The 16018-nt window shown below is 39.6% G+C and overlaps 1 protein-coding gene across 3 annotated transcripts; it reads left to right on the top strand.

Annotated features, from left to right (window-relative positions):
* Window positions 1-574: 574 nt before the first annotated feature.
* Window positions 575-14686, top strand: LOC139979472 (uncharacterized). 3 transcript variants are annotated; one of them, XM_071990304.1, is made up of 4 exons: window positions 575-920; window positions 5964-6090; window positions 7054-11455; window positions 13609-14686. In XM_071990304.1, exons 2-3 carry the CDS (start codon window positions 5964-5966, stop codon window positions 11442-11444), a joined length of 4518 nt encoding a protein of 1505 aa, XP_071846405.1. In that variant the 5' UTR covers window positions 575-920; the 3' UTR covers window positions 11445-11455; window positions 13609-14686. The 3 variants fall into 3 exon arrangements, with proteins under 3 accessions (XP_071846405.1, XP_071846404.1, XP_071846406.1); XM_071990303.1 differs by having other exon boundaries at window positions 576-920; window positions 5959-6090; XM_071990305.1 differs by having other exon boundaries at window positions 578-920; window positions 5959-6090; window positions 7054-11424.
* The last annotated feature ends 1332 nt before the right edge of the window (window positions 14687-16018 follow it).

Consider the following 16018-nt stretch of genomic DNA (forward strand, 5'->3'; position numbering starts at 1 on the left):
GAATATTGTTTATGAATTCTAATACTTAGAGGAAGTTTCTTCATTTTTCCTATAGTTTGTTCAAAATATTCATTTTTAGTAGACAATATTGGCATAAACCACCACAATGATATACAAAAATAGGGAATTTCCACCTTTCCCCTTTAGCTGTATATTGTAGTCCATATGCTGATCAGGTTTGCCAGATAGCTGTGAAACCTTACGGCCAAACCGCAGAATAAACTTCTATATGGCTACATTTCGGCCAAAATAACGGATATGTTCATGTAATTTTCGGATCGGTTGATTCGAACACCTAGTTTGGGACAGCCGTTGTGGCCCACTGGCCCCACTGGCTCATCGTAGGCGTCGGTGTGTCATAATATACGTGAACCCATGGAGCTAATTCAAACGCCTGCACAACAATAGAAATGGATATCCAACCAATTTCCACATTTGTATATTACCGTAGTACACAGTATGTGCCGTGTTAATGCACGAACTAAAAAGCGGCAAAATGTTCTGACGTCACTAATTGCAACTCGGCTAGGCATCACAGAAATTCAGCACAGTCCTGTGCTAGGCATGCTGGGATAGTAGTATGCATCACTCATGTTATTCGTACGCTTATGTAAAGAAGCACTTCTTCGCACATTAAATGCAAAATTGTCATTAAAATAGCTACATAAAGCGGGTCTTTTTTAATTTTCCTAGGTTTTCTTGTTGTTCTCAAAGTTTCGTGAACTGGTCAAGTACACCGTGTTTTGATTGGTAACTTAATGTTGCGGAGGGAGAAGGGTTGGTCTTTTGTAGTGTGCATCCCAGGGCTCACATTAGCAAATTTCCACGCCTAACGCTTGATTGCCAGACTTTTCCGTCAATATCACCGAACGTTTATTTTCAATATTTCGCTGTTGGTGTCACTGTCACTTTCTTTAAAGGTAAGAGAAGGGGTGGGTTTCAACTATATTAAAGGATTAAACATTGTAGTGTACAAAGGTAGGAAATATTAAGCATCTAGTAGAAAGAATAACGTTAAGTTAAATCGTGTCGCGATATCGTGGAGCCCCTTTATTGTAACGTTAGTGTTGATATGTGTACAGTAACTTACAAGTCAATACATCTGTTGTTAGGTAGCCTATCGTTAGTCCGAATAAGCCTAAATCATGTTTATAGGACTGCGAAGAGAGCAGTAAAACCATAGTACAGCATGGTGGGCTCATAATTGACGCACTTAAGAATTTGATCAACGATGTCATCAAAGAAGATCCAAATCACTCAGTTGCATGTGTTTTATGTGTAGTTTCTCAGAAATGTAATCTCAAAATATTTATTGTTCTCTGCCTGCGCAACATACAATTGAGCAGCATTTGACCACAAAATGTCTGCCGTGTTCAAGTTCTTTCATACCCCGCAATGGACACATTCGTGATAAGCTAACTTTGAGTATACATCCATTGACTCTGGATTCTGTTTGCTATGCTCTGAGCCTCTAACTAAGCTCAGAGAGTCAGACAGGTCAGGTCCCAGAGAGTAGTACTACTACTACTAGTAGTACTAGTAGGCCTAATGGTATCATGTTGAGGCAAGTTTGGTTATTTTTAGGGAGTAAGATTTCCAAATGCTGAAAATACGGGCAAAACTGTGTTAAAAGATTAATACAAACCACAATTTGATCAGCACATACCTGAAATGGATTCAAACTCGCTCTGCTTCGCTGCAGAAAGTTTAGATTGCCTGCTGTATCATTGCTAGTAAAATCTGAAGGTGCGTCAATTATGAAGCCTTTACTAGCCTAGTACTACTATTAAAAATAAAAACAGCAATTCTTCCTCTAATAAAAATTGTACAAGTCCCATAGCAACTCTTGACTCCAGCCAAAGAAAAGCCTGGAAAGAGCAAAGAAATTTATGATTAGAACGGCATTCAAACCAGTGACCTCCGGGTTAAACCGGAGGTTAATTGGTTCGAATAATCCGGGATAACCCAGGCCAGAGAGTTCAAAGAGTTTACAATACGTAGAAAGCCCTACTAAATCACTCCAAAATTGCATATCTTTTAGCAAACTGTAGGGATCATCGGGTATTCAGTTTTGACTCTTAAAATTTAAAGCCATATGTGTATGATAAAGAGTTTGCATGCATGTTCTGTCAATTAAGTTTGCATTGTTACGAATATTTCAAACCAGTCAGTTGCTACTTTGGTGAGGCTTACATTACAATAGGAAGTTTAACATCTGAAGAACACTAGAAAAACATAACTGAAGTAACTAAGTACTCTTTTGATGAATCCTTTGCAATGTTTCCCTGCAAGTATAGAAAAAGCTCAGTATGCTTTTCAAGATAAAATTAGATTAACGTTATTGAGTTTTGTCTTCCCCTTTCTCTTATTTGCCTATTTGCACCTACTCATCCCTTCTTCAGAAAGAACGTTAGTTTTGTAAAATGTTTCTTTCTTGTTTCTTTCATACATGTAATATCTTTCATTCAGCATCACTTAATGTCACAAAGTCTTTATCATAAGAAAGTAAATGATAGCTTTGGAATGTTTTAAAAGATTTAGGTGCTCACTCCAAAAAGGTCAAAGTCAGTTCTTGTGTTTGTTTATCTGGTGATGATGCAAGCGACTCTTTTGATAAATGACATAGTTGGTGAGAAGTTTAATAAATATATTACCTCAGTGGCTTCTTCTCTTTCAATAAGCTGCCACCAGCTTCTGGTCAAGATGTTGATAATGCCTCCAGCTTATGTGCCATTGTTTTACCTAACTTGACTAGTCCTCTAGAATTGTCAGCTGTTGGTGAGGAGGAAATAAGGAATATTATGATGGACTCCTAAAAAAGCCATAGGGCTTGACAGTATCCCGGCTAAATTCATTATTTATGGTACTCCTTATATACCCCCCCCCCCCCACCAGCACACTTCATTAATTTGTTGAACATTACATCATGGTACAGTTCCTATAGATCACAAAATTGCTAGGTTTTTCCTTTGTACAAAAAGCTGATAAGACACAGGAGGAGAATTTTTGCCTTATGTATCGTGAGCCCTGTACCAAAGATCCTAGAAAAGGTTGTTGTCAACCAAATTAGTGAGTACATCAGTAAGTTAAACATTCTGTTTGATTTTCAATCTGGTTTCGGTCAGGGATATTCTACGCGACGACTGATATTTCTTATCAATCTTATAAGGTCAGAGATACATAAAGGTAATCTTGTTGGGATTGTATTACGTGATCTTCGAAAGGCATTTGACACTGTAAACCATAAGATCCTTTTGGCTAAACAAAAGACATGTGGTATGGGTGTCTCTTGTATTAATTGGTTCACTTCCTGTGTTAACTGGTACTGTAGGCAGCAGATGGTTGACATTAATGGTCACATGTGCAGTCAAGCTTAAATTGATAATGGTGTTCCTCAGGGCTCTATTCTTGGCCTGTTTTTATACTCTGTGTATTTTAAGAATATTTATAGTGTTTTTTTCCAGCAGAGTGCTACTTTTGCCAATGACACAGCCCTTTTGGCTTCAGGCAGGGATTTTAAAAACCATTGAAACCATTCTTAGTAGAGAATTATATCTAAACAGTAATAATAATCTAAACATAGACTTTTCAAAATATATTGATCAGGTTTACTTTAGGTCTGAAAGTGTGTGATACTATACTTCCTCAGTATTTCAAACTGATAAATTGGCTTCCTGCTGCATATGGAGTTAATTCTTAAAGTTCACCCATATATTTAGGATAATTAACAACCCTGCTCCAAGCTACTGTAACTATCTACTGTAACTTGACAATGCTTAGGTTGTTGCATCTATAGTCTTAGAACTAGAGGAAGTGAAAACTCTTGTACAACTCATGTTTATAGATCAAGTTATTGGCAGTTTACTTTTCTTTATACTGCCAGTAAGCTGTGGAAGTCTCTTCCTATGGCGTTTCAGAGCTCATCACCAGTCTTGAAACATTGTAACAGGGAGTCAAAAAGCAATTTTTGGACTTACTGATAGCCAAAGTGTCTGAGGATTTTATATTTTCCTATGAGCCAAGTTCAGTGTCTTCAGTGTTCGACTTATGGCCAAAAAATTGCATAGCAAAAAATTTCGACAATTGCTATACAATATTTTTGTTGCATAGCAATTCCCCAATATTGAATAGCAGTTTTGAAATTACCACAAAACGGACCAAGTGTTGGTGATCAATGTATTAACTAGAAAATGTTTGTTTATTATTATTATTTATACTAGTGTTGCTACGATAATTGTTTTCAATATCGGTATCGGCCGATATTTGCAATATCGGCAGCATATCGGTATCGATAAAATTTTGCCTAATTGCCGATAACAGCAAGCCGATATTGAACTTTTCTTTTTAACAGCAGAGCTACCTCTACTTATTTATACTTGCAATGATTTGTTAATCTGCCCAAGACGATCCATTTCTTTAGCGTCAGTTAAACTCAGATTCATTTTTGATTAATATCCATGGAAACCTGACTCTCCGTAACATCTTAAAACACGTCTACGGCGCGCGAATATAACCAATGACCTTCGTGAACCTTGGCCTACACACAGCATTAGTGCAGCATATATACACTGTACTAACCATTCATTTCCTGAAAGGCCTCCGTGAAAACCTTGAACATGATGCATACAGTAACTGCACAGTTCAGCAGTGTTGGAAAACCTTGTTCAATTTCCCGCGAACACACTGCCGATTTCCCGCCGGTGTTCGCCTGCCTAGCACGCGTAACGTGCGAGCATAAAGGCGTGGTGTCCAGGGGCCCGTCTTAGGGCTATGGTGGGGTCATGGGGTAGAACCCCTCGTGGGGATCCCGAAAATTGTTGTCATTTTTTGCGATGTCTGGCCATGAAAAAATCCGCAGTTGAGGATGCAAAATACTGACAACATTTTTTATTTAAATTGTCACGAAACTGATGAAAATTTTAAAATGACAAGTTAGAGTAGCTATATTATGTTATAAAATGAAAAGAGATTTAATCTGTCTTTCAATCTTTAAAAAGTGCAACTTACAAAACTTCCAATATTATGAAACAAACAACGTTCAGCAAAGCCCCGTTTCTAGACTGCCTAACAATGAATAGCGTGCACTATGCGTACATTTTTACAACTGCAGTGTTTAACCCTATACCCAACTACTGTACCACGGTACATGTGCTGCGAATTTGCCCAGGTACCTTCCCAACAACTGTGAGCTCATCCCCTGTGTAACACCTGTTTGTTAACATTTTTTTGGCAAGTTGCCAGGGAACCTTTTAGTTACGTGAGATTCGTAACCGCCGAGGTGGTTAGGCTATTTGCTTTACACTTAACTATGGTAGGATATTATTTTTTCAGGTTTTTTTTTTTCGCTATACGGTCAAGTGAATAAGTTGTACATTGAGTATAAACTCAATAAATTATAACTTCTACATTGTGATCGACAGTTCGTAAGTTAAGGTTTGAGTGTTTGCTCCCAAGTCTGACTAGGAATTTGTATCGCACAAATCGGCACAATGTGCGATGCTGATTTGGAAACGTCTCGCAAGTTTGTTGTTTTGGATCGCATTTTGCGATGCGATACCGGAAAAATCGAACACTGAGTGTCTTACTTGTTGTAGAATTTTTGGATTTTGGATTTGTGTTTTTTTGTTGTTGGTGTTTTTGCTTTATTAATTGTTTTGTTTGTACAGGGACCACAGTGGAAATAAGTTTGCTGGACAGATTTTTCTGTGGTATCCCTATACCATGTGTCTTGTTTGTTGTATTTTGGTGTGAGCTAAATCAAATCAAATGAGAAATAAATATGAGCTTTAACTTAAATGCACACCAAGTACCATTGGAAGTGCCTGTGGATGGTGACCTGGCCCTATTCTGTTTTCTCTTGTTCAAATTTAAGACATGTAACATAGGCTTTCTGCTTTGGATAGTTTGTGTGCAGATTGATTTGTTAACTAATTTTTGGTAAATTGTATTTGTTCAAAGGAAAGATGACACGCACAAGACAATCAGCAGCTCATGGCAGGAGAGGAGCTTTCAGGAAAAGTGCTGTTTCTGTGAAGAAGAAAGTACACAAGTCAAAAACTACACCACCTGCACAGAAACCTGCAGCCAAAGGTAACAAATCATACTTGAAGAGCCAGAATTCATATTTCATCCAAGTGCAGTATTATAAACAAGAGGTCACCATTTAAGCATTTTCGTTAAACTTTATTTTGAACTTCTCCCACCCGTTGATCAATGACCAGATTTTTGCTGTGATATAGGATTTCTTTTGGTCTGTTAATCCATGTAATTTTCTTTCTTCAGCATCGAAATTCGATAAAAAAAAAAAAAACAGAGAAAGTATGTGTGAAAAGCACTAAAAAGTGTTTTGACAAAGCCTAATATTTGTATCTTGATTCTTGAAAATACAATACCTTGAAGCTCTGAAAAATAGTTTTAGTAATACCTCCTATTTCCATCACATCTTTTAGTGTGTCTTATCAGTCAATAATATTTCAAGGTTCACTCTGCAAGTTGAAACCTCATTAAAGTATCTTTTTCCTAAATTTGCTTCCTTGCTTACCTGTCTCCTCACAACAGTCACTCTCTGGTTCTACTGTGTGTACTGTATAGTGAACTGGATAACTTTTTAGCACTGTTTACCCTTACTCCCTTAGCTACTGGTCACTCCCCTTGCAAGTGAATATATGATAATTCCTGCCCTTACAAGGCTTTTTGTAAACGGTTTAAAATACATTTCTAAATAACAATTTGAAAGAACAGATTTCTGAACATCAATATCCTCCTTAGAGCTAACCAAAGGTGGAATTTATCACCATGGTTTCTTGACCAACCTTCAACACCTGCAGATATCTCAGGAAGCCCTTATTTTGGGGTGCATTCTTCTAAGGAGCTCATATAATGATCTCTGCGTTAAGCTTGTTGTTACACTCATTTGACTTATGAGTTATTTGTGTTTTACATTAAAAAGGAGTAAATTTTATCTGCACTGATAGAAATTGTTGAAGCTGTTGAATGCAATTTATTTTTGCCTTAAATCATCCTTTAATAACTGTTCAACTTTATCTCTTACAGGTAGATACACTTGTCTTAAGTGTACGAAGTTCAGTGGTCCGAGAAAGGCAGTAGAAGATCATTGCAGACAGAAGCACAAGCTAATTGGAAAGAAATTAGAGAGTGCTGTGGGTATCTCTGATGAGGAAAAAACAACAGAGACAAATACAACATCCTCCGATAAGTCAAAGGATGTCAATAAGAGAAAAAAAGTTGAAATGACAGAAGGACCAAAGAGTAATGTAATGGATGCAGCTGAAAGCCCTGAAAGAGGATCTAAGAGATTAAGAAGTGCATCTGATCCTGCAGACGACATGGATAAAGCAGCAAAGAGAAACCACGAAGGTGAGCCAATTGAGGAGACACCTGTGACTCCACAAGAAGCAGATGAAATAGATACTGAGAAATGTGATACAAGTGATGAAACAAGAGAGCAAGGCAAACCATCTGTAGAGGCTCCTGACTCTACTGAAACCAGTGGAAGAACGGATGGACAACATGAATCTAGTAACCAGAAAACAGACAATGTCACAGACAGGGAAGTCGATGCAATGAGAACTGATGGAGAACTGATGGAGAACACAAAGAGCAGCTCTCAGGAAGAGTCACTACCCAATGTTTCAGAGATGCCAGGAAGCGAGATTATTCATTCGGACGGTACAGGTGTAAATGCTGCGAAGCAGGTGACCGAGCCCCAACCGGAGAGCGTAACACAGAAGGCACCAGCGAATGGCAAAGATCACAGTAAATACACTAAAAAACCACCTGCTAAAAGTTCTTTAACGCCTACACAAATACCACACGGCACTTGTCCAAAATGCAAAAGAACCTTCGCCAAGGCGAGACAGCTAACCAAACACAAATGCTTTGCTGCAATGGACGATGAGCCAGTAGCAACTCCAAAGCAGAAGTCTGCATCACCTAGACGTGCAGCATCAGGTTCTAAGAAGAGTAAACCGACCAAGACACCTGTCATATCTACCAAGGAGCAAAAGACACCAAAGTCTGAGAAAGCGTACAAAGCCAAGGAGGGAAAGGACTCCAGTGGACCGGTCGAAAATGAGAAAGATGAACAAATTGTCCCGGAAGAAGAAGAAGTCAAAAAGGATAAAGATGATGTTGAGATGGCAGAGCCGGAAGAAGATGTGCTAAAGTCTGCTATCACTTCAACAATTGAAAAAGATTCTCTGTTAGAAGTTGTGGCAACAAAAGATGGATTGGAGCCTATTCTCCCCCCGGCGAATGTAGAAACATCTGCAAAAGACATCTCACCACAAATATCATCAGAGGAAGGAGAGGTCTCAAAAGAGGGAGAGAAAGAAATCACTGATCCCGTGGAAAGCGACGAAGTTGCAAGTGAACCCGTCCCAGACGACGAAAACACATGTGCAGAAAAGAAGTCTGCGAGAAAGGACGAAGATACAAAAGTTGTCGAAACTGCGGCAGATGACAAACCGGTGCGAGCAAAAAAGAAGACCGTGAGACCGTCGAGGGCAAACAAGTACGAAAAATTAGCCAAAAAGATGGAAGAGCTGTCCGACGAAGACAAAGAGAAAATCAGCCTGTCCGTCATGCCACGTCAGTATTCTGGTGGAATGGATTTAGTGGGGGCTTCAGAGAAAGTACAGCTATCAGTGCAGAACGGTGGTACCTTCTGTTTGTGCAACTTTTGCAACAAAATAAACCTCACGACAGAACAGATGCAGGAACACTTGTGCCAGCATGTGAAAGATTACTTTCCATTCCAATGTAAGAGTTGTGACTTTCTGTCCAGGAAACGGGGCAGGATCACAGCACACATGAAGAAAGCCCACGGCGGTTACCTGCAATGTCAGTTTTGCAGTTACAACACATACGATCAAGAGAAATTGAACAGACATTACAAATATTGGAACAGAGATTTCAATAACTCGTGTCAATTTTGTCACAAGAAAGTTCCAGAAGGAACGAAAGAAGAACACATGATGACGGTACACGGTAAGAAACCGGAAGAACTTGTGAATATTAACCTAACAGCTGATGCTTTCACATGTCGATATTGTGGCGAGAGGCAGAAGAGCAGGCACGCTCGAAGAGACCATGAAAAGAGGCACGACCCACACTATACGTGCCCCTTATGTCCGTACACAACCAACGGTGAAGCAGCATTTGTCAATCATGGTCGCAAACACAGGGTGATCTTGGTCTGCAGTGAATGTCTGACCAAGTTCCACAGTAGCCAGGCATTGTTAGATCACTTAAAAGTTCACATAGCTGAAGACATTGCTTCAGTCCAATCGAATAATGACCACCTCATCCAGTTGCTGTACGAGAGGAGCATCATCCAAAGCATCTTTGTTGCCAGCGCATTGGACGAAGCTTCCATCCCAGAGTGTGACATCATCGGACTGGACATGAACATGAGAGTTCGGGAGGAAGAGCGAAGAGTCTCGCAACAGAACAGCGGGAGCACCGAGACGGGCCGACCTGTCGCAACTGTGGTGACAGTGGAAGAGATGAAGTTACTCAACTTTGGCAGTGCGTATGATGCTTTCATAAGGAATATCGAGTACAGGCACTTATCAATGCAGACACTGTCCTTTATGTTTGCACGGTACGGGAAGAGGGAATGCTCGTACTGTGGATTCCTGTTGCATTCTCTAGGCAGCTGGAAGATACACACTGGCTCTCACGAGGGCAAAGCAGACTTACACTGCACCGAGTGTGACTACAAATGTCGGCACAAGTTCCTCCTGGACAGGCACATCCTCATCACTCACAAGAAGCAAGACTTTGGTTGTGATCTCTGCAGCAAACGGTTCCCGTACAGAGAGTATGTGTATCTACACAAGAGGAAAGACCACTACGGCGGCAAGATGAAATGCTCTTTCTGCGTGGAAACAGAATTCAATACCGAAGATGAGAAAGTCATGAAGAGACACATCATTGAAGAGCACCCCGAGATGACGTCCAAGCAGATTGCACAGATAATCGGACGTAAGGTTCATTTTACCGGCAGGGATGGTATCCTCTTTGTCAAGTGTAAGTACTGTCAGAAGGGTTTTAATCGGGTAGCCTTCCTCAGGCAACATGTACAACTTGTACATTTCAAGCAGAAGACCTTCCTCTGTGACCAGTGTGGCTATAAATCCAACACATCTGCCCGTCTCAGGACGCACATGGCTGTCCACACAGAGAAAAGAGATGTGACATGTGACCAATGTGGGGCTGGATTTAAGAATAAGGTCTACCTGTACAAGCACATTCGACGATCCCATAAGAGGTACGCAACGGCCAGAGGTGCTGCATATTGCAAGCGCACCAGACTGAAGAACATGATCTCTTTGTTGCAAAAGGAACGACAAGAAGGCTCCTCCTATGAAAGACAGGAAATAATTCAGAAAGAGAAAGCTAAGCTGTTCGGAGTCGACAGGAGTTCTGTGTCAGTGGAAGGAGTACGCGTTGAAAAGAGCGAGCAGCTGGACGTTAAGACCGAGATGCCTCCTACCCAGATAAATGTTTTCCAGTGTGGGGACTGTGGAGAATACTTTGAGAGCATCGCTAGTCTGAAGAAACATTTTACAAATGTCCATGGAGAGTCTCCCAACATTCCGTTAGACTTCGACGCTGGCACGAGCAGTGGGACCAGTGATTCGGAACAAGTCAACATTGCCTTAGACGCCCTGAACAATGGCAGCGCATCAAACTCGGTGAATCAGCTGTTCCAGTGTGCGAAATGCAACAGGATGTTTCCAGACATGAAGAGTGTGGAGCACCATGTCAAGGAAGTCCACGCCACCGATACATTTCTCATCAGCGATGAGGGCAATATACCGAGTCAGGAGCTTGACCTCGCTGCCGAGGTCATCCATCACCTAACGAGAGAGACAAATCAGTCAGGTCAGATCGATGTCATGCACAATGTGATAAATCAAAGTGCACTGGACGCCCTCTCGATAGAAGCACAGGATGCTGCATCGGCACTGACGTCTCTCCCAGACGCTGTGTTGGAAAGTTCTCAGTTGCAGTCGCAAGCAGAACTGAACTCGACCGTGACATATCAGATCAAGACAGAGGAGACCAACATCTCTGCCGGAGATGCTGCTTCTTCTTCATCTCTCAGCATCCTCTCCCAGGGATTAAACGAGTGCGGCCAGGGTAGCGGGGATGGTGGCGCCACTCCAAACGTTGAGGTGGTAGTTTCGGGGCGTGACGATGAACTGGAAGCTGCACAGCTTCTCCAGCAGATGGGAATATTCCAGCAGTTCACGACCTGCAGCGGGGACACTACCACTACTACGTCTTCAGATCTGCAATTGGATGGTTCCTCCACCTCGGTGCAAATAGGGGAAGGTCAAGGAGAGTTGGAAGGAGAGAGTGTGACCATTATGGTGATAGAAGAGAATCCACAGAGTGAGTCATTCAGTTGCTGATTTTTACTGCGGTAGGATTCTAATATTTTATAAACTACTTAATGTACTACTGATGGACAGTTGGAAGTATGTAATCCTCATTTCAAAGATTCTCTATTAATAACTTGTGAGGGTGTTGTGGTCAAGCGGTTAAGGCAGTGGACTTGTGATCTAAGGATTACAGGTTCGAGCCCTGGCCAGATCATTACGTTGTGTCCTTGGGTAAGGCGCTTTATCTCCATTGCCTCTCTTCACCCAGGTGTATAAATGGGGACTTGGGAGGTAACGTGTAAATATAGTCGTTTGCGCCGGTTTGTGGCTGCACCCTATGGGAAGTCCCCCGGGGGACACATGGTTGTGGTGCACTGTGGTGCCCCAGGAGAGATTGATTGAATAATGCACACTTTGGTGTATAGGTGTGACAAGTTACCAATGACCAGGGTGAAGTTTTAAAGTCGTGTGAGAAGGCCTTGGCCCTGAACAAGACTGTAAACCTAAAAATTAAAATTAAATTAACTTGCAGTTGAAGGAAAGGGAGAGTCAGTGTTGAAAGTTGAAGACATGCTAAGTCATCTTAGGTTGCAGGAATATATTTGTTTCACTCACTTTAAAAGTGCTGAAATGTAAACACAGGAGATTTGTCCTTTAGCAAAGGCTCTAAGGACATACCAATAGCATTGGTCCAAATGACAACTGCCTATGCTTTATGATTTTACTGCCTTTGCAGCTCATATGGCTATAAAATATCCCAAATAGCTTTACTGAGCATTCTTCATGAAGGCATTGGAAACAATCATTACAATCACAAGAATGTGCAAACATTATTGCAGTTTGTGTTTTGTTGTTACAACCGTAGGAAAACTATCTCATGTTTCCACCATGACAAGAAAACTTGTAGTTAAACATGTGGAATCTCTTAATGTGCTTACAAACATCAATGTTATCAAAGGAGCACTAAAATTGTGCTTGGTACTGTACTATTAACTTAGCAAATGTTGATAATATTATGTAGTTAAAATGTTCTTTAATGTTGAAATATGGTTTGTTTGATACAGAAATTGGTGACGCCCTATACAATAGTCCATGTACCTGAAGCTTTGGTTAGAACCATTAAGTTGAATGCTAACAAAAGTGGAAATATTTATAACTAAAATAACTGCTTGCATGGCAGATGACTATGAGGAACACATAATTTTTATGTATATTTTTCATTCATCTACCCAAAGTTTATATTACTTGCCAACCTTATGCATTATAGAACTACTTACATGGTACAGGTAGGACCCTTGCAATGTCATTTGTGACTTAATCAGGCCACACATGATATGGAGCCTATGCATGCTAAGGTCTTCAATACTGCCCTCATTCCCTTTTCGGGAAACATTTCATACTGCAGTTTTGATTCAGAGATGAAGTTGCCAAACTCGTTAAGGTTTCTTTTCAAATATATACCCCAACAAAAGAAGGAGAGTTATTTCATTTCGCGAATTGTTTTGTCGAAAATTTGTGCATGTATCGGACAAAGGAGTAGTGGAACAAGTGCAACATGATATAGCATTATCTGTATGGAATAGGTGTATAAACTGTCACAGTGTGTCAAATTGAATATGTTTTGAGGTCAATTCTGGCAATTTTCCAATTTCGTTTGAATATGAGCAACATCTGTTTTGTTGAACTTAACATTTTGCATAAAACTGACTTGAACTGAATACAACCATAGCAGAGTGACAGTGAATTTCTGGTTCATTATCTGACAGCCCCAGTGGCAAAAGAACAACAACCAAAATTGCAAATCTGATAATAGATAACCATAGGAACTTTTAATCTACATTTTGCCTGTGAAATAACACTAAAATGAAACTGTCTGAGCTACAAACTTGTTAACATTCAACACAGTCATCCATCCTTGCTTTCTATCATTTTGGTGAAAAATCAAAGTGGCTGTCTTAAGTTTCATCAATAGCGACATTTTTGTCATTTGTCTTTGCATAGCCCTCAGTATGATTTGCAGAAATTTAAAAATGTTGAACAAATACAGTGGTGCTTTTATTTTCCATATAACTCCTCATCTTTTGAAATGGCTAAACTTGGTTGATTGTCTCACATCCCTTTTATCCTATAGTTAACAACAATTTGGATTCCATGAATGCACATAAAATTTCAATTTGTTTTCTTTCTTTTTCAGAATAAAAAGATGTCAAGTTGTCCCCTAACCATTCAATGTTCGTGCAAGATGTGATGTAAGTTGTCCACTTGGCACCAACTGGTATAATTCGCAGCCGTTCCGTGAACTACGTAAGGAACATTAGTCTCGGCTTCTGGAAACACAGAATCGATGTGTAAGAACGTTGCTAGTTGAATATAACTTGTTTGCAATTTGAAAAACTTTCTACCCTGTAACTGTGTTGGGATAGCTTGATAAATTCTACATGCCTGTCAATGCATTTCTACTCCTTTTGCAAAATTTATGCTTTTTCCTTAAGACAGTTGCTCGAAATGAAATATGTGAGTTTTGGTAATTTAACACCAGTTTATTACTTAAAGATTGAGTGCAGTATTAACACCAAAATATTTGCATTAAAAATCACAAAACAGGCATCACATTTTTTTTTATTAGGAATGTCCCATTAGTAAGTGTTATCTTTACAGCATACAGCTAATCAACTACACATGTAGGAACACTTTGACTAGTGAGGAATGCACTATACAACCAATCACAGGTAGCGTCTGATGTTATCATGGTAACCATGGTACTACACAACCACTCACAGGTAGTGGCTTGATGTTTACAGCAAGAACTATGGTACTGGTAATGACCATTTGTTCACAGGCCTGTTGTTAGGGGACTGTTGTGAGATTCCATCAGTTACTGAAGTAACGTCTTTTGTAACTTTTGAAAAGCACCGATTTTTAAATGCACCCATGTTTAGAAGTAGATGTTCGTTTTAGATGAAAGGTTTGTCTACCATGCTAAAATGTTTTGAAAATATATTCTTTTCCCAAACAATGTTGTCCTAAAGTTTTTACTTGGGCTTTATTATGAATAATTTATGTATTCTTAAATGGTTTGACAGTATCAATGATTACTACACGCTTGTTGTGCAAATGTAATATAGTCACACCAGAAATTGTGGGCTCTTGTAACTGAAGTGTAAACATAAATAGGTTACTGATATTTCTTTTATATACTATTTTTGTTTATTATTCACATACAAGGAGATAAAATAAAACTTGTGAATGTGACCAAAGACTGTTAAACCATATGTCGAATTGCAATGATTGATTCCTTACTCTGAACCAGAAGAATAAATAAATGAGCACGGTCATATTATGTTTTTTTATGATGGATGGAGGGGTGGATGCAGTTCAAATGTCATTTGAGGTCAACAGGTCAAAGTATGAAAACTTTGTAAACATTAGTCAACTAGTACATCTTGGTTGAATTCGTAGCCCCTGCTTCGTCAGTTGAAGTATCCAATCAAAATCCCTGTAGATGAAAGGTCATTTGAGGCCAACAGGGGTCAAAGTATGAAACTGAAAGCATAACTCAAAACGTTCAGCTTAGTTGAACTTCATACTTAGTATATAGATCCTCTTGGTGAGTTCAAGTTTCATAAAAGAATTTAAGGAGGCCAAAGGTCATATGGGATCAACAAAGTTTGGTAACACAGTAACTTGGTTGTGGTTTCCCCTTGGGAAGTACAAGAGCCTTAATGAAATTGGTGGAGGTCAAAGTCTGAAAAACTTGTTAGCACAATAAATATTAAACTGCAGCTTGGATGAAAATCGTTATTGGTGGTGTACAGATCCCCTTGATAATTGCAAGGGCAGAAAACATATAGGAATTAGTGAATGTCATCAAAGATCGGCTAAGAACAATATCTGAAAATCTTGCAAATACAATAACTGCAAACATGAAGCTTAATTTATTTTCATACTGATATGAATAACCCCTTTTTAACTCCACCAATGAATGTGGGTAGAGCTGATGTGGTACTGTAGGGGGATAATGTCTGTCTCTGTTAAAAGGCCTACTTCTACAATTGCCTGATTTTTCTGAAATTTGCCAAGAAAGAGCCACATTTGGATGGCAGTACAACTTATTCATGAATAGATGATTGGATAAAGGGAAGTGATTTTTTTTTTTGGGGGGGGCGATTTCCATCATTTTTTCGAGTCATGGAATTCTTTTCAGAGTTCTCGATAATATGGATGTGTGATATGGCAGTGAGCTTTGTCTGGAAGGAAGAAGCTCATCACGTTGCAGAAGAGCCAAAACAAAAGTTAGTCTATGCTCACATTATGACCAACCAACAGCAAATTGTGCCGTAATGCCCTCTTGATATGCCATCAGCACTTTTCAGAAGATTCACATAAGCAAAAAGGTATATTGAAGTTACTTTGTATGGAAATCTCCACAATAGTAGTACTAGAACACTGATTACAAAGGTAAAGAGAATTGAGCTTCCAAAGCCTTGAAAGTTGTAGCCTATTTTGATTTTGTAGCTCAATAAGAATGTATGGGAAAATAATAGGCTCAGTTATGGAGTTACTCTGTGCTAAATTATGACGATTGTCATGAAGAATCGGAGGTG

Source organism: Apostichopus japonicus, chromosome 14 (genome assembly GCF_037975245.1).
Source record: "Apostichopus japonicus isolate 1M-3 chromosome 14, ASM3797524v1, whole genome shotgun sequence".
NCBI classification, from domain to species: domain Eukaryota; kingdom Metazoa; phylum Echinodermata; class Holothuroidea; order Aspidochirotida; family Stichopodidae; genus Apostichopus; species Apostichopus japonicus.